This window comes from Mobula birostris, chromosome 17, assembly GCF_030028105.1.
Source record: "Mobula birostris isolate sMobBir1 chromosome 17, sMobBir1.hap1, whole genome shotgun sequence".
Classification (NCBI taxonomy): Eukaryota; Metazoa; Chordata; class Chondrichthyes; order Myliobatiformes; family Myliobatidae; genus Mobula; species Mobula birostris.
Window position 1 is genome coordinate 62772419 of NC_092386.1, and position 23956 is coordinate 62796374.

Below are 23956 nucleotides of genomic sequence, written 5' to 3' on the forward strand. Positions count from 1 at the left end.
CCACTTATGCCTGTGTTAGTCCATTGCAAGAGCTGTGCAGCTTGTTCCTTTTTCTCCTTTTCAAGTCAATTTCCAATTTACTTTTGAAATGTTCTGTGGTTTAGCTTCCACAATTTTCTCAGGAACTGCATGCCACTTTTGGAGCATAAAAATTCTCATATCCTCTCCAAGTACCCCATTACTGGCCTTAATTCTATTGAACATGTGTCCCTTCATCCCTCTCTGAATACAGTGGGAAGTTTTTCTTTTTCTACACCAAGGGTTCCCAACCTTTTTTATGCCTTTTTTTAAATTAAATGCAATCAAGAACAATAACCAGATCAGAAAGGCTGATCAAGTTAACTTGTTCCCAAAGAGAACTCTGATAGGCAATCAAATGGTTCACTGCTGTTCAGCAATAGAATACAAAAAAAATCATACGTACAATTAAAAAATAGTAGAAATACTGGAGTCATGATGAAGTCTGCTGGAGACAGAGAGATTTATACACATGCTGTCTTCCATAATTCAAAGAGACTGAAGGATAAGGTTGCAGGGTGACAAAACGTGGCAGGAGCATTTGGAACTAAAAACTAATCCCTACCGGGAGAAAACAGCATCTGTTCTTTCCGTACTGTTCTCCAGCAGTTTAAGGACTAAGACCAGCCGGAACATAACTCACAAGTGTTCTTGAAAGTCAGGTATTAACCCTACCTACCAACAACCAAGCATTGCCATCCTGGTCCCCTTCATGATAGCTTATGAAGAAGCATGTGAAATCCCTCCCAGAAGGCTTGGACCCCATCATCGCAGATGTTTCCAACTACAGCATCTGGAAGGCTGTTCCAAGTTCTGATAGCACAGTGAAGGAAGCTTCTATCCAGTGCATAGGTTCTCGCATCAGGTATAGAAACAGCAACAGCAGGCATAGATAAATTTGATCGTGTGGTGCGCTGTCTCGCATAAGATGAAGGCAGCATGGCGCGAAGGTCTGCAGGGCTGTGGCTGGTGTGAATTTTGTATAGCACAGTAGCTGCAGCAACCTGTCATCTGTGGTGTAAACTACTAACAGCTAGCTTCTCATTAGCTGTGGCTTCATCTACACCTATAATCCTGAGAGCCTTTCTTTGAATGAAATCAAGCTGGCTGAGGACACTCTGTGAGGCATTCATCCATGATAAGCAGGCATACTCCATAATACTTCGTATCGGTCTTTGACTCCTACCACTAATCAAGGGATCCATAGACCCCAGGCTGGGAATCCCTGATCTACACTGTCCATAAAAAAACATCACAGAAGTCTCCTTAGCCTTCTCTAGCCTACGGAAAACTATCCGAGCTTCTCCATTCTACTGACAAACTGAAATCTTCTTTAACATTATTTCATCTCTGCACTATATCTTTAAATATGCTGCCTAGATCTGAACACGGCAAACTGAGACCTAACGTAAAGATATTGCATACAGTCTTGTTCTTGTACCCTTTATAAAATGAAGGACTCAAAATGCAACCTAGTCAACTTAACTTCTCAACTTTGTGTGTAATGATGTGTAAGTATATTTGGTTCCATCATGAGTTAATATTTTTAATGGGAACTATATAAACTATTAAGATTCATTTTATTTCTTTAAAGTCTAGAATCTAGATTTCTGAACAAAAGCAAAAACTAAAAATATGCATGACAACTCACATCAAAGTTGCTGCCTGGCCTGCTGCGTTCACCAGCAACTTTGATGTGTGTTGCCTGAATTTTCAGCATCTGCAGAATTCCTCGTGTTTACGTTTTTAAATCTGCATGACAGTTCATTTTTTTTTACATAGATGATTGATTTCAGGAAAATTAGGTGGTATTTCTCAGTATATGAATTACTGGTACAACTACACATGGTGTACTAAATGAAGTTAATATAAGCATTGTTCACTTGTGGTACAGAACTGGGGCTGTAGAGAAGATCAGAATGCGGGGAGGTGGGTGGGCATGAAAGACAAGCGGGTAAATCGCAGAGCTCTTAGCTATAAGGATGCAGTTCCACAACCTAGGATCATTTACTTTGGAGAAATACAGCTTCACAGGAGATAAAACTTTTTTTTAAAACAACAAGACTGAATGCAGTCCATTCAAGGTGGGTTATTTGAAGCCAATGATAAAAATAAAGGTTATCCTGATACAATCTACAAACAAAGATTTAGTTTCGATGTCAGGAAGTATTCTTTATGCAGAGAGCCTTTGAAGCAAACCACAATAAGTAGCAAGTTTGGAGTCACCACAGTCTTGTAAACTGAAACTGAAATTCCTATGAAAATACGCTATTTGCATTGGGAGGTACAGTGCCCATAATAAGTATTTACCCCCTGAAAGTTTTCATGTTTTATTGTTTAACAACTGTGAACCACAGTGGATTTAATTTGGCTTTTTGACACTGATCAACAGAAAAAGACTCTTCTACATCAAAGGGAAAACAGATTTCTACAAAGTGATCTAAAATAATTACAAAAGTAAACCACAGAATAATTGATTGCAATAAGTATTCATCCCCTTTTAATATGACACGTCAAATTACCACTGGTACAGTCAATTGGTTTTAGAAGTGACATAATTAGTTAAATGGAGATCTACTTTTGGAGACCTCTATGCAGTCAAGTTGTTTCAATTGATTGTAGAAAAATGCACCTGTATCTGGAAGGTCCAACTGCTGGTGAGTCAGTATCACAGCAAAAACTGCACCACGAGGATAAAAGAGCACTCCAAGCAACTCCGCATCCCTTCGAGTACAGCTAAGTCAATTATCGAGAAATAGAAAGAATATGGCACTGCTGTAAATCTGCCTAGAGCAGGCCATCCTCAAAAACTAAGTGACCGTGCAAGAAGAGAACTAGTGAGGGAGGCTACAAAAAGATCTATGACAATTCTGGAGGAGTTACAAGCTTCAGTGGCTAAGATGAGATGAGATGGGAGAGAATGTGCATACAGTAACTGTTACCCAGGTGCTTTACCAGTCATAGCTGTATGTGAGAGCGGCAAAGAAAAGCCACTGTTGAAAAAAACTCACATGAAATCTCAGCTAGAGTTTGCCAGAAGGCATGTGAGAGACTCTGAAGTCAGCTGGAAGAAGATTCTATGGTCTGGTGAAACCAAAATTGATCTTTTTGGCCATCAGACTAAACGCCATGTTTGGCATAAGCCAAACACCACACAGCATCAAAACCACACCATCCCTATCGTGAAGCATGGTGGTGGCTGCATCATGTTGTGGCGATGCTTCACTGCAGCAGGCCGTGGAAGACTTGTGAAGGTAGAAGGTAAAATGAAGGCAAGAAATACAGGAAAATCCTGGAGGAAAACCTGATGCCATCTTGGAAGAGAATTGCAACTTGGGGTCATTGTCTTGCTGGAAAACAAATCTTCTTCCAAGCATTAAGCTAAAGCTATACAGGAATGGCTTTAAAAACAAAGTTAGTGTCCTGGAATGGCCAAGTCAGAATCCAGACCTCAATCCAATTGAAGATTTGGCTGGACTTGAAAAGAGCTGTTCACTCACAATCCTCATGCAATCTGACAGAGCTTGGAGCTTGAGCAGTTTTGGGAAGAAGAATGGGGAAAAATTGCAGTGTCCAGATGTGCAAAGCAGACAGAGCCCTATCCACACAGACTCGAGGCTGTAAATGCTGCCAAAGATAATTCACTAAATACTGACTTGAAGGGGTGAATATTTATGCATCAATTATTTTGTGTTTTATATCTGTAATTGATTTAGATCACTTTGTAGAGATCTGTTTTCACTTTCACACTCGAGTCTTCTTCTGTTGATCAGTGTCAAAAAGCCAAATTAAATGCACTGCGATTCAATGTTGTAAAATAAAAAAAAAAACACAAACATTTCTGGGGAGGGGGTGAATACTTTTTATAGGAACTCTAAATAGTTAAATGAGAATACTAATGTCAAGTTTTCTATCTCTTGATACAAGAGGTATCTCTTGATTCCCACAACTGAATATCCATGTTGTCCACTGTCACCACCAGGTGATCAGAATTCACAAAATTTCAGGGCTTGGACACAACAGAGAGAAATGTTTTCAAGTAGCAAGACGACAGGCCGAAGGCAATTGGCAAAAGAACCAACTGAAAATATTTGCTGTGATCTAAAAATGCAATTCAAGAGCAGGACCACAGGGAAAAGCAGAGAAGGCCAAATAGTTGAATAGCTGGTATTGACATGGTTGTTAAGTGGCCTCTTCTTGTACTGTATTGTAGCCTGCAATTTACTGTACTTGATAAAGATCATAGAGTTTACATAAAGAATTACTTTCAGCTGACAAGTCATTTAACATCACATACATACCATTTGTTAGTTGTAAACACCCCCCGACTTATGGACACCCATGCATACAAATGGGCTCCTATAATATTATTAAATTCAAAAATCTAACACACTGTTCATTCCTATAAAGAGCAGAATTAATTTCCTCTCTCCACTTTTAGCAATTGTTCTTTATCACACGTGTGTGTTTGATGCCACTCATTATAATACCATGGAAGTATGTAGGGTTACCATATCGAGTGGCTTTCATGTACTTTCTGACTTACGGACAAAACCGACTCAAGGACATCTGCAGTAACAGAACCTGTTCACTACCTGGAGATGATCCCATTTGCCACAGTAACAGCTGAATGAAATGAAATATTGACCAGAGAAATTCCAGAGGAAACATAACTCTGTCCTAGATATGAAAATAACACTGAGCAGTATCATGTGAAAATTAACCATCAAGCTCATGAGTTGCACACTCATTGAGCAACAACCTGCCATTTATATCACAATTTTAGATTAGATTCAACTTTATTGTCATTGTGCCGAGTACAGATACAAACCCAATGAAATGCAGTTAACATCTAACCAGAAATGCAAATCGTGTTATTTACAAAATAACTGCAAATAAACAGTAAGTGCTACAGCACACAAATATAGAAGTACTGAGACAGTACAATATGGGTGCAATACTGCTTAGCGCTGTGATGTGAGGTTCAGCAGGGTCACAGCCTCAGGGAAGAAACTCTTCCTGTGCTTGCTGGTGCGGGAGCGGAGGCTCCTGTAGCGCCTACCGGATGGGAGGAGAGTAAAAAGAGGAGAGGAAATTTCAAAGCAATGCAGACCACAAGTCACAAAAGAAGAACATAATCAATCGGAATTTCTAAGAATGAACCAGGAGGTATCAAGACAAGTAGAATGATTTAAGAGACATCTTGTTGGAGGTGAGAGAGAGCATGGGATAGAAAGGCCCAGGGAAGAAACTCCAGGAAGATGAAATTAGAAATATTGGAAGCTTTTAGGACTGGAAGCAGATATGGTGACAGGGAGATATGAGGCCAAGGATGAATGTTGAAAGAATCAAAAAAAACTTTTAGCTGAATTGTGTTAAGAAGGACAAGCTGGTGGGCAATTGTGTACTATAAACCCATATGCACCGGAAACTGGATGGACAGAAAATAAAATGACTAATGTAAACAAATACATATTTCCTCCAGCAATTTAAATTGAATTTACTTCCTGTGCTATATTTAGTGAAAACTGGCAGAGTTTAAAGCTTGCCAAGCATTGAACTAGACAAGATATCAAACAGTAAACAAGTTTCAATCCAAGAATTACCTGATGGCATAGGGGCATGAATATGGCACTTTCCCACTTTGTTCAGCACTCTGTACTTGCATATGTAGCAGTTTTCCAATACTTCTAATCAATCCTTGCACATTACTGAAAAAGAAAGATATCATTCCATACTATAGACTGTTAAAGCAAAATTAAGCTACTAAAATACCAGACCTGGAAGGAAATACAAATTCAAAATTTTGATACTACAGAATCAACCTGGACACATGAGTAGGAACAATTCTGCATGATTAGTGAGCAATTCTGCATTTCAACTCAGTGAAGAACCAAGTAGAGCATCTTCACTCTTCAAAAAGAGCAAATTCACTGAAAAGTTTAATCTTCTCCAGGCACATCAGACAGGGCAGAAGACAGGCTTGTTCATAACAGTGAAAATGGTCGAAGACTCCTGACTCAAAGAGAAGTATGTACATTTTACTCCCAGTTGCCAAAATCCAGAAGCAAAGGTAGAAGCATGCAACCTTATAGCACACTGGAAAAAAGAGATAGCAGGGTGGTTACATTAGGCCTTCTTCATCAATAACCAACTCTGGGGACACAGTTGCCCTGATAAGCTAAACAATAAAGTCCAAACATTGTATCAAATCCAGAGTTATTTTCTGATTACCTTTAGTATTTTTCAAACACATAGAAACACAATTGGTGTACTTTTGAAATGAAACAAATCCCACTGGTAAAAGACAATTGGCCTTAGTTAAATAGTTATATCAATTTAATAGAAAGTCAAGGCCAGTAAAGGAAGGAAGGAAGGAAAGGATCCAACACTGAAAACAAATAGATAATTAAATCTACACTGGCATAGTAATCCTAATCTGCCTTTAATTAAAATGAGATTGTAATATTCCAGGAAAAAAAATTCTCATTCAAAGAGCTGCTGTTCCAGGAAGATGACATTTTGCAGGCAGCTCACAAAATAACAGGATACACTTCTTCTGAACTACAATCACTACAATCCAGTTTGTATTTTCCCTTTAAGAAATGTACTTCTGAACCGTCCAAACCAGTGGTTCCCACAGTGGTTGATATGCCCCACCCACCAGGGGCAGTGGGAGTTTCTAAAGGAGGGATAAAGATAAAGGGGGCGGTGAGGAGAGGGCAGCTGAGGAATTATAGGCTTATTTAAGAATTGAACTACTTATTATAAGCATTTGATCCTCAGTGCCTCATAACTGATGACAATGATTACGTAATCACCTCATCTCTTGGTAACCTACCGTTCTCTTAAACTTTGCTCGAAGCACGTTATAGCTGTTGAAAAGCACTGTGACACTTTTGTATCTGGCATATCATGAGAATTCTGAAATTATAAATTGTGTTATATCCAAGCCTGTTCACTACTGTAGTATAATGTAAATTAGTATTATTCCCATACTCTAATCACGCAATGACACAATTCCTGTGAATTACGGTATGACGTTCAATAGAGTAAAGTTCAGAAGCTGCCCTTTCGAATGGTCTTCGACCCATTTCTCTATCCCAGATGTAGCTGCCCCACTTTACGTACTTTCAGGCAGAGGGTCAGGTGTTGCCTGAGCAATTATGACGTCGTTCATCATCGTTTATTTCTAAGTCTGGAAAGCCCCATACAACTGGAGAAGAACTGATTCTGCCAACAGCAAGGGAAGTTCTGAGTATGGTTTTGTATCAGTCACTAAAGCGAATAATTAAAACAATTCTGCTCAGACAACTCTGTTCAAAGATGAATAGATGAAATATCTTAGAATGTGGAAGATACATTGTGTAACATACTTAGGACAATAGAATTTGCTCTGGAGTTGAATGAGTCAACTTTTTCAGGCAGTGAATCTTTGCTTCTTGGTTATGTTCGCTTCATAAAAGATGAAAGCATGGTTCAAGAGTTATTATTTGTAAAGGGATCAGAAACAGATATGAAGGCGAAGTCAATATTTCAGGTTATTGAGCAATTTTTCAAAGAGAAGGACATTCCGCTCACCGACATTCTTGCTTGTGCAGCAGATGGGACACCATCAATGACAGGACATCACTGTAGGGTTATTACAGTCTTGAAAAAAGCTGTATCTAACATAGTTACCATTCACTGTGTAATTTACCGACAATATCGTGTCACAAAAAAAAACCTAAGTGATCAGCCACACAAATCATTAAATACTACTATCACAGCAGTAAATAAAGTCCCATGCTCTCAATTCTCGACAATTTTGAGAGCTTTGTATTGGGAATGATGAGCAGTTTGAATGCTTGCTGTTGCATACAGAAGTCAGATGTCTCTCAAAAGGAAACTGCTTGAGGCACTTCCATATGCTTTTCCAAACTGTGATAAAATTCTATGAAGGCTTGAATGCTTCATTCAGTAATCAACTCAAGAATATTAGGCATGACATGAAATCAATCTTCAACTGCAAGGAAATGATGTGAATCTTATCAAAGTCAAATCAATCGTCTCCACATTTCTGTCCAAGTTAACCCTATTTAAGTGCAACTTTGGCCATCACAACATTTTTCCTACTTCTGAGCCTCTCTGAGTTGGATCAGAAAGAAAGAATACCAGATGATGATACTCAGGTACACAGTGCCAACCTGGGTGTACTGCATAAAGATATTGCAGAGAGATTTTAGGATCTTCTCTCAATGCAAATTCCAGATTGGATACTAAATCCATTTCTGAATTCTTGTAATGAGGAACTAAAAGGAGGAATGAAGGAAGAACTGATCTTGCTACAAAATGATTTTCTGCTTAAGCCGAGGTTCAACAGGTCATATCACGACTTTCGGCGCAGAACGAAATCTCTGAACACTGTGCTGCACTGTAGAAAAAGTCAAGATGTTCTTAATTGCCTTTCCACCATCGTATTTAGTGGAGCATAGTTTCAGTGCAGTAGCCCAAGCTCTTTCAAAGCAATAAAGCAGACTGCAAAGTACTGAACGTGGGGATCTGAAACCCATCCTGAGTGACATTCAGCCTAAGGTTGAGAAGCTGTTTTCACTGCACAAGCCCATCCATCTCAATAAAAGGGGAAAAAGCAATGAAGTAGTGAATAGTTATACCAATAATGTACACTCTAAAATTATTGATAAAAATTCTTTAACTGTAATTAACTAAAGAAATAATTTTATTCGTAGCTTTAAATAGATCTGAATAATTTTTGCAACTACTTGTCACTGTTTGAATTTACAGTTCCTATTTTCTTTCAATGTGCATCATAAATCAAAATTCTTTATAGTTTTTACGTAATGTCCAGAAAGGGAGAGGGAGGTGCTGGGAAATGTGGTCTGGAAGCCAAAGGGGTAGTAACCCAAAAGCATATAGGAAGCACTGGCCTAAACAAACTAGCAATTTTATGATCTCCTTAAGGAATCAGTGAACTTGACTCCCAAGAATACAAGCATGGCCATCATTTGGTGGGGACACTGCATCGAGCATAAGAGCAGAAAACGAACCCAGGCTCAGTTCCATTACTCCATGCCAATTAAAGTGTCGAGGCCCAAGAGTGGAAAACACTGGTTCGTATTCAATGTCGTCTGCTGAGTTTGACCCGTCTCTCTCTTTTCTCACTACCACCATTGAGCGGGAAGTGCAGGAGTCTTGGGTCCCATGCCACCAGTTTCAGAAACAGATGACCTGCAGCCATTGGGCTCCTTTACCGGCTTCACTCGGCTCAGCGCTGAACTGACTATGCAGCTGTGGACTCACTTTCAGGACTCTGCAGCTTATGTTCTATGCATTATTTGTTTACTTTTTTTAAACTATTTGCGTGATTTGTCCTTTTTTGCACATTGGATGTTTGTCAATCTTTGCTGTATGTGGTTTTTGTGCTTCCATTGTTCTTATTTCTGTCGTGTTTCTTTGTTTTGTGGGTACCTGGAAGAAGATGAATCTCGAAGTTGTATATGGTATGCATACTTCAATAATAAATTTGAACTTGGAACTTTGTGCAGTGGTGCAACAGTGGTTCCTTAAGTGGTACAGCACATGTTCAAGATTTGGAAGGGTAACATATATGACAACTCAAGTTCTCGAGTTATATATCAACAAACATTATTCATAGCAGAGGGTGCGCAAAACAAAGCTCCGTTCCTGAGATTTTGATCCAATTTCCAGTTAGCAACCACGGCCCATTTTTCAAGAGTTCAACTACTGAACAGAGACCAAAGCTGCAAGTTCCACCTGCTAAGAACTTTTCCACCATTTGTAATTCAGGATTAAGGAAGAGAGTGAGGTTTCTCCCAAAGTATTTTTTAAAAAACTAACTTGATTAATCTCAAAACCATGCCAAATCAAAAATGTTAACCACTCCTCTTTCCACAAGGGCTGTTTACTCTACAGAATGTTTGCAGTGTTCTGTGTTTTAGATGTCAAAATTGAAACTGTGATTGGTTGTAACTAGGCTTCAAAGATACCCTTAGAACTCCAAAGGGTACCATGGCAAACACATGGATCCCACATTAGTGAGGGGCTTTGTGCACACATGGAGGATGTTGACAAACATTAGCAAATCATGGCACCGATGACTATGCAATGATGATTTGCCTTCCTGACAATAATGGATCAAAGAGATTACATATCCCACAATCTCTTTGATCTACTACTGTCAGGAAGGAAGTACAGAAGCATCAGGACTGCGACTGTCAAACTGGGATATAACTCCCATTTTGGAATTTAATGCCCCAACTAATACTCTTTCCCTTACAGAAGTAACTCCTCACCAGCACCATTTACTGAATGGTTAAATACTAATCGAATTCTCCTGGCAAAAAAAAAAAATCCAATGTGTAAGGACCAATTACTTCCTGAAAACACTGGAAGAGATGTAGGATTTTTCTCACAAACAATTGTTACCAGACATAATAGGCATTTCCCTGGGAAACAGCAGGACAAGGAGAATAAGCAAAGGGCTGGCAAGCTGCTATCAGAGAAAGGAGAAGGGCTTTCACTAGTATAACTTTTTCTGCCCAGATGGTCTGTGAGCAATTCTGCCTTTCAGCTCAGAGAGGACCAAACTATAGCATCTTCATTCTTTAATAAGAGCAACTGCACTGAAATGTTCCAGCTACTGCAGGAATAACAGTATATCAGACAAGGCAGAACAGTGCATTATAAGTGGTTTGCTCATAACACTTACAACAGGCACAGAGGCTCTTATTTAAAAAGAAGTACATTTTATTCCCAGTTGCCAAATTTCAAAAGCAGAAGCATATAAGGCTTGCATGTTAGACCATAAGATACAGGAGCAGAAGCAGGCCATTCAGCCCATCGAGTCTGCTCCGCCATTCAATCATGGCTGATCCAATTCTTCCAGTCATCCCCACTCCCCTGCCTTCTCCCCATACCCTTTGATGCCCTGGCTAATGAAGAACCTGTCTATCACTGCCTTAAATGTACCCAGTGACTTGGCCTCCATGGCCGCTTGTGGCAACAAATTCCACAGATTTACCACCCTCTGACTGAAGTAATTTCTCTGCATCTGTTCTAAATTGACGTCCTTATATCCTGAAGTCATGCCCTCTTGTCCTCGACCCCCCCACCCCCACCATGGGATTTAACTTTGTCATATCTAATCCGTTCAGGACTTTTCACATTTGAAATGTTTCTATGAGATCCCCTCATTCTCCTGAACTCTAGGAAATACAGCCCAAGAGCTGCCAGACGTTCCTCACACGGTAACCCTTTCATTCCTGGAATCATGCTCATTAATCTTCTCTGAACCCTCTCCAATGTCAGTATAATCTTTCGAAAATAAGGAGTCCAAAACTGCACACAATACTGCAAGTGTGGTCTCACGAGTGCCTTATAGATCTTCAACATCACATCCCTGCTGTTATATTCTATACCTCTAGAAATGAACATCAACATTGCATTCGCCTTCTTCATCACTGACTCAACCTGGAGGTTAACCTTTAGGGTATCCTGCACAAGGACTCCCCAAGTCCCTTTGCATCTCTGTATTTTGAATTCTCTCCCCATCTAAATAATAGCCTACCCGCTTATTTCCTCTACCAAAGTGCATGACCATACACTTTCCAACATTGTATTTCATTTGCCACTTCTTTGCCCATTCGCCTAAACTATCCAAGTCTCCCTGCAGGCTCTCTGTTTCCTCAACACTACCCGCTCCTCCGCCTATCTCCGTAGCATCGGCAAATTTAGCCACAAATCCATTAATCCCATAGTCCAAATCATTGACATACATCGTAAAAAGCAGCGGTCCCAAATCCACTGATAACCGACAGGCAGTCAGAATAGGATCCTTTTATTCCCACTCTGTTTTCTGCCGATCAGCCAGTACTCCACCCATGATAGTAACTTCTCTGTAATTCCATGGGCTCTTACCTTGCTAAGCATCCTCATGTGCAGTACCTTGTCAAAGGCCTTCTGAAAATCCAAGTACACCACATATCTACTGCATCTCCTTTGTCTACCCTGCTTGTAATTTCCTCAAAAAATTGCAGTAGGTTAGTCAGGCAGGATTTTCCTTTCAGGAAACCATGCTGGCTTTGACCTATCTTGTAATGTGCCTCCAGGTATTCCGTAATCTCATCCCTAACAATCGATTCCAACAACTTCCCAACCACTGACAGGTCAGGCTAACAGGTCTATAGTTTCTTTTGGCTGCCTCCCACCCTTCTTAAATAGCGGAGTAACATTTGCAATTTTCCAGTCATCCACATATAATGCCAGAATCTATTGATTCGATCACTGTTAGTGCCTCCGCAATCTCTCCAGCTACTTCCCTCAGATCCCGATGGTGCATTCCATCAGGTCCAGGAGATTTATCCACCCTCAGCTTCCTGAGCTCTTTCTCAGTCGTAATTTTCACTGCACGTACTCTACTTTCCTGACACTCTTGAATGTCTGCTATACTGCAGATGTCTTCCACTGTTAAGATTGATGCAAAATAGGCACTCAGTTCTCTGGCATCTCTGCATCTCTCACTACAATATCTTCAGCGACATTTTCTATTGGTCCTATATCTACCCTCAACTCTCTTTTACCCTTTTATAAAGAAAGCTTTTAGTACCTAATTTGATATTAGTCACCAGCTTCCTTTCATGATTCATCTTTTCCTTCCTAATGACATTCTTGGTTTCCTTCTGCAAGTTTTTAAAAGCTTCCTAATCCTCTATCTTCCCGCTAGCTTCGGTTTCCTTGTATGCCCTCTCTTTTGTAACCCAACAGCACAATTTGAGATACAGGAAACTGCAGAGGCTAAAATCTGTTGCCGGAAGAACTCAACAGGTCCAACAGCATCTTTCTGGAGAAAGGAATTGTCAATGTTTTGGGTCAAGGCATTACATCAGAAGTTCCTTCCCCCACGCCCCACAGGTGCGGCTCAACCTGCTGAGTTCCTCCAGCAGACTGCTTGATGCTCATAAATATATACCATGCATGTATAGTGCATGTGCACTGCTTTCTGGATGTCACATGACAACTATTTTGAAAATACAAAAATATACCCAACTAGTGTGACCACAGGAAATAAATTATCTGATATACTGACAGTAATCATGATGCTTTAATTCACCACCAATTCACTAGAGCAGCAGCATCTGAGCTGCCACAGCAAGACAAGTGGCACAAAGCCCCTTCACTGATGATAAGATGTATGACTCTAGCATGCAGCCCAAGAATCCACATATACAAAGCATACAGTGTATCCAGAAGGTCTCCTCTTCCTCAGGATAATAATATTCTAGTTTCCTGTGTCAGTGCAATTGGTATCACCTATAATAGGGGTTTTTAACTGGGGGTCTGTGGATAGATTCCAGGGGGTTGTGGGATTGAGTGGGATCCAGGAACAGCCATGATGGAACGATGGAGCAGACTAGATGGGCTGAATGGCCTAATTCCTGTTTTATGGGTCTGTGAAATTGGATGGGGGAAAATTACATCTTTATTCCAATAACCTGTAACTGAAATATTGCATTCCCTTCAATTATGAATGTAGGCAGCAAATCACAGTAGTATTAGCAGTACCTGTGAATTTGTCACCAAAAGAAGTCACAGATATTTTCATATCACATTATAGTTGTTACAAATATCTCAAAATATTGGGTGAACGATTAGATTTTCTGTACTGCGGACCATGGTCTTTCTTGGGGACTTTGCTATTGATTACTTGATGGGTGGAGAGTGCTGATGCTTTTTTGCTGAAATAAGTTGGGGAGGAGGAGGGAAAGGGCTGGTGCTTTACTACTGCTTGTGTGTGGGAGAGGGGAGAAGGGGGATTTGGGGTTCTGACGTTTTACTGTCATTCATTCTTTGAGGTATTCTTCTGTTTTTGTAGATGTCTGCAAAGAGCAAACGTTTCAGGTTTTGTATTGTATACATTCTCTGATATTAAATGGAACTATTGAAATATTGTTTACAACATCCTCATCACTGCTTCAAAATTACGAAGTTATCAAATGTGATAGCAGTCTTCCGGTCTGCAGATGCTCATGCAATGCAGCTGGCCAAATATCGGGCAGCCCTGCACCTGGTAAGCCGGCCAGTGGTGTAGTGGCATCCACACCATACTTCAAGGTGAGTAGTCCTAGGTTCGAAACTGGCCAGCTCCTTGCACACCTTCCATCCGTGCTAGGTTGAGCGCCAAGCCAACAACTTGGCCTCAAAAAAAAAACAGATAAAGAAACAGCAAGGTTGCCACCTGATGCTCTACAAGGCGCGAAGAGGAACAACAACTGCACCTTCTACAAGGATGGGAGAAGTTTATCAACTGGGCAAGGTTACAAAATCAAGCCCACAAAATCAAGATCATTGGTGTTGAGGAAGTGCAGAGTTACTGACAGATTCTGCTTTAACATTGTAGGAACACTCATTCCAACCATCTCTGAAAAGCCAGTGAAGAGCCTTGGGAAGGTGTTTGACAGCAGCCTGATAGACACATCAACAATCCAGGCAACCTATTAGGACCTGGAGAGCTGACTGAAAGCAGCTGACCGGTCTGGACTACCTGGCAAGTTCAAGGGATCAATTCTCTGACCACTGCTGGTATATGAAGTTCCAATTTCCATCGTCAAGAACCTAGAGAGAAATGTCAGCAGCTTTCTTTGGAAGTGGCTGGGATTGCCCAGGGCTCTCAGTAGCATCACCCTCTATGGAAAGAACACCAAGCTGCGGCTGCCCTTGAAACCCTTGGAGGAACAGTTCAAGGTGACAAGAACAAGAGAGGTGATGCAATATAGGGAATCCAGTGACCCAAAGGTGGCCCAGGCAAGGATCATTGTGAAGACCGGGAGAAAGTGGAGTGTGGAAGAGGCCATGCAGTAGGCTGAATCCTAGCTATGCCATAATGTCCTGGTGGGAGTGGTGACCCAAGGAAGAGATGGCCTGGGAAGCTTCCCAGTGCCCAGGTACGATACGGCTAAAGGGAGGGAGAAGTCCAAGTTCAACCAGGAGGAAGTGAGAGCGGCCATGGATGAAGACATCTCCAGCAAAGCAGTGTTCAAGAAGCAGCAGGGAGCTTGGATCAGGTGGCAGTCAGCCATAGAAAGGAGAGTGACAGGGACTGATCTCTGGTGAGCAGAGCCACACCGAATCAAGTTCCCTGTCCAGGCAATATATGACATCTTGCTCAGCCCATCCGACCTGCATAGCTGGGGGAAGGTTAATGCCTCCAGACTCTCTGTTGTGTCCCAGGAAAGGCACCTTGGAGTACACCTTGAGCTGCTGCCCAAAAGAGACGTGACCAGGTATTGAAGATCCTCGTGGAAGCAATCTTCTTGAAAATTAGTAACAGCAAACCAGCCCAACCCTGCCATCAAACCATCAGCTTTGTGAGAGCAGGAGAGCAACCTGAAGCTAGAGTAAGGCAACCCTGAGCGATTCTGGCACCCGCTTACAAATGGCAGTTCATGACTGCCCTGAAGAAACAACTGAAGTTCCCACAGCACATCATCAAGACCACCTTGAGACCAGATGGTCTCAGAGGCAGCGTGAAGCAACAAGTTTTATGCCTCGTTCCTAACTTCTAAAAGAGCTGAGCACCAGAATCTGAACAACTTTTATTCAATTTGAATTGTTGCATTTAAATTGGGAAATGTGTTATGTATGTATGATGAGCTTATAAGGAGTATCTGCAAAGCTTAAAGTCTGGAAGTATATATGGTACTGAATGACTTCAAAATTACATTTCAAAGCTAGGTCACAGGAAGAAACAAAGACATTAATTGGAGAAGAATATTTTTGTAACATAACTTTCAAAGATAATAAAAATCTGGAATAAACTGCCAGGAATGAGAGTAGTAGCAAAGGCTTATAGTCATTGCGTGATATCTTGAATAAACGGCGGGAGGAGAAGATGGCTGCGCAACACAGCTCGCAGTGGCCACTTCGGCGGTGATGTCTGTTATTTGTCGAGTAGGATGCCATGCACAATCCTGATTTGATGGAGACAGACGTGAGAGCATGGAGGAACATCTAGCGAAAATTCTGAAATGCCTGCTTCACTGCTGCTGCTACTGTGTGGTCCAGAATCTCCGAAGGAGGAGGCCCCGAGTCCTCAGCTTTGCTTGCTGCTTGGTGGCCGGGGCGAGGTCAAAGCGCTCGGTGGAGGATGGTGCTCGGAGAGGCTGTGTCGGAGGGGCTGGTCAGAGGCTCGACATTTTCAGACGGACTCAGAGTCCGCTGCGGTCGGGTGCTTCCAATGGTGCTGCATCAGCAAGTTGGTGGCGCTTGGAGGTTCATGGCAGGGAGAGTTTCTCACTTCTGCTGCCAGCGTGAGATGATGAGTCTATCGGGACTTTGAGACTTTTTTTTTTTATTTTTTTATTTTTTTACTGTGTCCATGGTCTGCTCTTTATCAAATTATGGTATTGTTTTGCCCTGTTGTAACTATATGTTATAATTATGTGGTTTTATCAGTTTTAGTCTTGGTTTGTCCTGCGTCTTCTTGTGATATCATTCTGGAGGAACATTGTATCATTTTTTAATGCATGCAATAAACAAATGACAATAAACAAGGACTGAGTGTTCTCATAATCTAATAATATGACTGGATGCCTTGGTGGACAAGTTCAAATACTGCAGAGATGAACCTTTCTCAATTCTGTAGTGTTCTAGTATACAAGTTAGAAAATTTGCAGCTAAAAGTGAAAGTAGTTTCAGTCATTTGTACATTGTTGACAAAGCATTCAAAAAATTATTTCATGCTCTCCTAAAAGATGCAACAGGAGACTTATTTAGCCACTTGCACTGAATCAGAAAAGGAACCAGAGCTACTGAGTGAGGTGATCAAGTTGCAGAACTAAAAAAAAACAGGTTTCTCAAATTCATAGTTTTGTGACTCAAGAGTATGCAACCTCACATTCATATTTCAAGGGTTCTTCCTCCAACTACTGAGATCATTAGGATGTACATCTCACTAGCTCCCATTTTACCATCATGATGTAAAATAGCCTACACTAAGCAACATGAGAAAATTCAGTTCATAGAGGAATAGTAGTCAGTTTTTCCAATGTATGAAGGCAGGTAACTCTCAAAATCTGTTTCAAATCTGATAATATAGAGTAGAATAAAGCACTTTATGGTCATGCACTCTTTTGCTTGCATGCAGTAGAGCAAGTCTCTTTCCAAATTCAAGGCAGTTGAGAATAGGAAAACCCTAAATTCTAAATTTTTACAGTGAATCCTTTGTTAAAGGGTATTATTCCTGAAAAGAACTGAATTGTCTTGCATCAACAAGTTATGCCAAACCTTACTTAATTACTTCTAGTACCTGGCGGAGGGGATCAGATTCAAAATTCCATTGAGCACATAATTAAATTCGGCATGATTCTGTGCCACAAGGGCAACCAGTGCCTCACAGCTGGCTGTACGAACCACCACATTGTCACAGCAGCACTTCTCCCACAACAAGTTCAATGCAGGAGTCTGCAAGAGAAAAAATAACCATTTACAATAGTCAATTAAAATGCCTGGCTTACTGCTGCAGCATACCACATCAGAAAAGGAAAAATACAAATTGAGAGCAACCACAATGTTAAATCAATTCTGATCATTTAAACTATGAGTTTATAACTTCCTGAAAATTAAAAACATTAATAAGATTATAAATTTTCAGACAAATTCTAATGATGTGGTCATATCATTTTCAAATTTTTAACCATGTTTTATTATTTTACAGCAGTGGTCCCCAACCACCGGGCCTCAAAGCATGTGCTACCGGGCCGTGAGGAAACGGTATGACTCAGCTGCACCTTTCCTCATTCCCCATCACGCACTGTTGAACTTGAACATAGGGTTGCCAACTGTCCTGTATTTGCCAGGACATCTCGTATATTGGGCTAAGTTGGTTTGTCCCATATGGGACCACCCTTGTCCCGTATTTCCCTCACTAAGGTAGAGCATTCCTATGAAACCTTTCATGCCAAAGTGGCGTGAAGCAAAGAAGCAATTACCATTAATCTATATGGGAAAAATTTTTTGAGCATTCCTGATGCAAAAAATAACCTAGCAAATCATACCAAATAACACATAAAACCAAAAATAACACTAACATATAGTAAAAGCAAGAATATGATATGATAAACACACAGCCTATATAAAGTAGAAATAATGTATGTACAGTATAGTCGGAAAGATTAAGCCAAAACCAATTTGTGGAAAAAAAAATTGGCACATATGCCCATGCGCACGTCACACATGTGCACGCAGGTGCCCACGCAAGGCTTCATAGTCATGGTAGTCTTTTTAGGGTAAAGTGTCCCGGGATTTGACTGCTAATTTTGTCCCTTATTTGGGAGAGAGAAAATTTGCAACCCTAACTGTAAAAGACATGTTGAGGTGAGTTTAACGCTACAAAATCAAAAAGGGTGATGAATACAGGACTGAAGATGTTATATTGAATGCATGTAGTTTATGGAATAAGCGTTTGCTTTCATGGAGCTCCCATTCCTAGGGATCTGCCTCCTCCTTCATGGATGAGAACCTTATGATTTTGTAAAGACAACATGGGAACCAATTCACTTTCTTATTAAATACTATTTAATAAATAACTGTTTAATACCAACACTTGTTCCCAGTTAGTTTTAATAACATTTTCTATCTATCAGCTGTGGCTCAACTTTAATTCACGAGAAAGGGGATGCATTTATAGTGCTATGACATTCATTGTACACCAAGGATAAAGAAAATATCACAGGTCTTTGAAAAGTTTGGCAAGTAACTGAATGTTGCCAGCAGAGGCAGCAAAAGGACAGATTCTAAGGTCCAGTCTCATTCATTCATCCCAACACTCCACTGTGCTCACAAAAATACACCACTGAATGTGATTTCAAATATTCTGCTACACTGTATTACTTTCATTGTGTGTGTGTGTACCATATTGCCTACTCAAACACTAAAAATTCATTAAGATCCTCCAATAGGAGTAAAAGCCCAAACATTAAAAGTTTTTACAATCATCACATTGCTGACAAGCACACAAAAGATGCTTTCTAAATGCACAAAACAGATACCAGATGCTAAAAACATCTAATTACACCAAAATAATACTAAAACGTCAGCACGGTTTCTTCAAAGTAATAAATGAAGTCAGACTTTCTGAAAAATATCAAACATTACTACGAATGTTAAAAACTGCTGAGCAAATTTAACAACGACATGAAGTACAAACCTGATCTGAAGAATACTTTATCAGAGATGATGACCCTTTTTCTTTTAAAATGGCAGCAACCAGATGTCCTACAGCCTGTGCAAACAGAAACATTAAATTATATTATGTACATATAAATCTAAAATTGTCATAAGATGAGGAAGTTAACCTAAGATGAGAGATTGAGTCACTGGAATACATAAAGATGCGAGATGGGACCTTATAGAAACATACACAGTTATGAAAGGGATAGTAATGGACATAGCCTCAAGATTCAGGGAAATAGATTTAATATGGTAATGAGACGATAATACATAAGAGCAGAATTAAGCAATTCAGCCCATCGAGGTTTCTCCACCAGTCAATCATGGCTGATTCATTATCCCCCTCAACCCTATTCTTTTGCCTTCTCCCTGGAACCTTTGATGCCCTGACTAATCAAGAACCTATCAATCTCTGCTTTAAATATGCCTAATGATTTGGCCACCAGAGTTTGCACAATGAAGTCTACAGATTCACTACTGACTGGCAAAAGAAATTCCACCTCATCTCTGTTGTAAGTGGATGTCCGTCTATTCTAAGGGCTGTGCCCTCTGGTCCTAGACTCACCCACTATAGAAAATATCCTCTGCACGTCTACTCTATCTAGCCCTTTTAACATTCGTTACTCCAAGTGCGATCTAGTCAATGCCTTATAAAGCCTCAACATTACAACTATGCTTTTATATTCTAGTCCTGTTGAAATGAATATTAACATTGCATTTGGCTTCCTTACCACCAACTCAACCTGCAAGTTAATCTTAAGAAAATCCTGCACGAGGTCACCCAAGTACACTTGCACCTCTGATTTTTGGATTATGTCGCTGTATAGAAAATAAGACTGTGCCTTTATTCCTTCTACCAAAATGCATGACCATACACTTCCATACACTATATTCCACCTGCCACTTTGTTCCCTATTCTCCTGATTTGTCAAAGTCTTTCTGCAGACTCACTGCTTCCTCAACACCACCTGACCCTCCACTCACCTTTGTATAATCTGGAAAATTGGCCACAAAGCCATCTATTCTGTCATTCAAATCATTTACAAACCTGAAAAGAAGCGGTGTGAACAATGATCCCTGCAGAACACCGCTAGTCACCAGCAGCCAACCAGAAAAAGCCCCTTTTATTCCCACTCATTGCATCTTGCCAGTCAGCCAATCTTCCATCCATACTAGTATCTTCCCTGTAATACCACCAAAGGCCTTCTGAAAATCCAAATAAACAACATCCACTAACTCTCCTCTGTCTACTCTGCTTGTTATTTCCTCAAGTTGCAACAGATTTGCCGGGCGAGATTTCTCTGACATATGGCTAGTATCTTCCACAGTGAAGACTGACACACGTACTAATTAAGTTCATTGACCATTTTATCCCCCATTATTACCTCTCCAGCATCATTTTCCAGTGCTCTGATATACACTCTCAGCTCTCTAACTCGTTATGTTGTATATCTGAAAAAACTTTTGGTATCCCCTTTTATATTATTGGGTATCTTACCTTCATATTTCATCTTTTCTCTCCTTATTGCTTTTCAGTTGTCTTCGTAGATTTTTAAAAGCCTTCCAATCCTCTAACTTCCTACTAGTTTTTGCTTTATTATATGCCTTCCCTTTTCCTTTTATGCTGTCTTTGACTTTCCTTGTCAGTCACGGTTACATCATCCGCCCTTTAGAATACTTTTTGTCTTTGAAATTTATCTATCCTGCACCTTCTGAATTGCTCCCAGAAACTCCAGCCATTGCTGTTCTGCGGTCATCCCAGCTAGTGTCTCCTTCCAATCAACTTTGGCCCGTTCCTCTCTCATGCCTCTGTAATTCCCTTTGTTGTTGTTGTTGTGCCATTGATTTGTCATTGACTCATGGCAACCCTACAGATAGCTGCCCTAAATGAAATCTACAAACATCCTCTCTTATCATCACCTTATTTTTACAATCTACCTGCAAATTGAAATTCCCCCATTACTATCATAACATTGCCCTTTTTATATGTCTTTTCTATTTACCATTGTACTTTGTACCTCACATCCTGGCTACTGTTCAAAGGTCTCTATTTAACTCTCATCGTGGTTATTTTACCCTTACTGTTTCTTAACTCTACCTTCAAGGACTTTACATCTCCCGATCCTATGTCACTCCGTTCTAAGGATTTGATTTCATGTTTTGCCAACAGAGCCACGCAACCCCCTCTGCCGACCTGCCTGTCCTTTTCATAGTTATGCTCCCAACTATGAACTTCTTTCAGCCATGACTCAGCGATACCCACGTCACATTTACCAATCCCTAACTGCACTACAAGATCATCTACCTTATTCCGTATACTACATGCATTCAAGTATAACATCTTCAGCCCTGTATTCACCACCCTTTTTGATTTTGTTCCCCTGTAACACTTCATCTCATCCTAATGACTTCAATTCTGCCCTACCATTTGCCTATCCTTCTTTACCAATCCACCACACAGTGCACCTACTTGTATACAAACTGACCCATTCTCAGTCCTATCACTCCAGTTGCCAGCTCCCTGCCAAATTAGTTTAAACCCTTCTCAACAGCTCTAGCAAACTTGTCTGCAAGGATATTGGGACCCCTCAGGATCCTTTTTGTACAAGTCATACCTTTTTCAGAAAGGATCCCAATGATCCCTAAATCTGGCCCCCTGCACCAATTCCACAGCCACATATTCATCTGCCAAATCATTTTTTTCTTACCTTCACTGGTGCATGCCACAGGCAGCAATCCAAAGATTACTACCATGGAAGACCTGCTTTTCAGCTTTCTACCTAACCTCCCTATATTCGCTATTCGCTCTTCGGGACCTCCTCTTTTTTCCTGCCTATATAGTTGGTACTATACCACCCATGACTTCTAGCTGTTCACCCTCCCCTTTTTATAATGCTGTGGACCCAATCTGAAACATCTCTGACCTTGACACCTGGAAAGCAATATATTATCCAGGTGTCTATTTCACATCCACAGAACCTCCTGTCTGTTCCTTTAACTACGGAATTCCCTATCACTACTGCACTCATCTTCTCTCCCCCTCCCCTTCTGAGCCAGAGCTAGACTCAGTGCCATTGACCTGACCGCTTTGGCTTTCCTCTGCTAGGTCATTCACCACCCCCCACCCAAACAGGACACAAAGTGGTACACCTGTTGTCAAAGGGAACGGCTACAGGGCTACTCTGTGGTGGCTGCCAACCCCCTTTACCCCAACAGCCACCAAGTTACCTGCATCTTGCAACCCAGGTATGACTACCTCCCTCTATGCCCTGTTGGTCAACAACCCCTCAGCCTCCTGAATAAACTGGAGTTTATCCAGTTCCAGCACCAAATCTTTATCATGACCTGACAGAAGCTTTCACTGGATACACTTTTTGCAGGTGTAGTCGCGAGGGTCACTGGAGGTCTCCCTGTCTTCCCATGTCCCACAAGAGAAGCATTCCACTATCGTGCCTGGTATCCCCACGGCTCACCTCTATGAGCCAATGCCTGAGCTCCCCACTCTAACACTGGCCGCTCCTCTTAATCCTAACTTCTTTTTATTGGACAAGAGCAACTGTTTTTCCCAGAGAAAAGTGAATCTGTAGAATTCATAGCAAAGTGCAGCAGTGCAGAGCAGCATGCAGCACCTCTACTTCCTTAGGAATTTGCAAAGATTAGGCATGACATCTAAAAATTTGACAAACTTCTGTAGATGTGTGGTGGAGAGTATATTGACTGGCTACATCAAGCCTGGCATGGAAGCACAAATTCTTTTGAACAGAAAATCCTCCAAAAAATTAGTGGATCGGGCTCAGTCAATCATGGGTAAAGCCTTCCCCACCATTGAACATATCTACACGAAATGTTGTCACAGGAAAGCAGCAGCCATGATCCCCACCATCCAGGCCATGCTTTCCTCTTGCTGCTGCCATCAGGAAGAAAGCACAGGAGCCTCGAGACTCGCACCACCAGTTTCAGGAACAGTTATTACTCCTCAACCATCAGACTCTTGAATGAAAGGGGATAACTTCACTCACCCCATCACTGAAATGCTCCCACAAGCTATGGACTCACTTTTAAGGACTCTTCCTCTCATGTTCTCAATATTTATTTCTTATTTTATTATTATAAGTTATTTTTTCTCAGCTCAAGCTGCCAAAACCTGAGGTACAGGTATAGCCAAGCATGCTCATTTGTTAATTGCTAGGAACTTCCAGACTATTTTAGTGGCGTAGCTTTCTGAAGATTTACATAGGTATTACTGTGTAGCCCTAACTGTTTAATGCTATTGTGTAGTGATTTCGGGATGATACCAGTTGTAGATATTAATATCGAGACAATGTATGTCCTGTTCATGTTCCAAAGTCTTTCTATTATTATTACTTTCTGTATTTGCAAAGTTTGTTGACTCTTACGAACTAGTTGAATGCCTAAGTTGGTGCGGTCCTTCACTGATCTTATTATTCTATTATGGATTTATTGAATATGCCCACAAGAAAGTGAATCTCAGGGTCGTATACAGTGACATATATGCACTTTGAATAGAGGCCACCTCTAAATATATTTAAGACATAATTAGATAGATTTTTGCACAACAGGGAAGATAAGGGCTTTGGTAAAAAGGCAGGTTTGGCAGAGTTGAGTACAATTGAATGATGGAGTAGGCTCAACCGGCCAAATGGCCTACACCTGCTTCTATTTCTTATGTTAA

General features: G+C 40.8%; 1 protein-coding gene across 6 annotated transcripts in view; it reads right to left on the reverse strand.

Moving 5' to 3' along the window:
• focad (focadhesin) overlaps nucleotides 1-23956 on the reverse strand; it is a 245615-nt gene that overhangs the window by 186496 nt on the left and 35163 nt on the right. For all 6 annotated transcript variants that reach the window (XM_072281789.1, XM_072281784.1, XM_072281787.1 and 3 more), the window contains 3 exons: nucleotides 19241-19315; nucleotides 17342-17496; nucleotides 5625-5729 (listed from right to left, as the gene is read on the reverse strand). In XM_072281789.1, the coding sequence (XP_072137890.1) occupies nucleotides 5625-5729; nucleotides 17342-17496; nucleotides 19241-19315 (335 nt within the window). The remainder of the gene's footprint in view (nucleotides 1-5624; nucleotides 5730-17341; nucleotides 17497-19240; nucleotides 19316-23956) is intronic.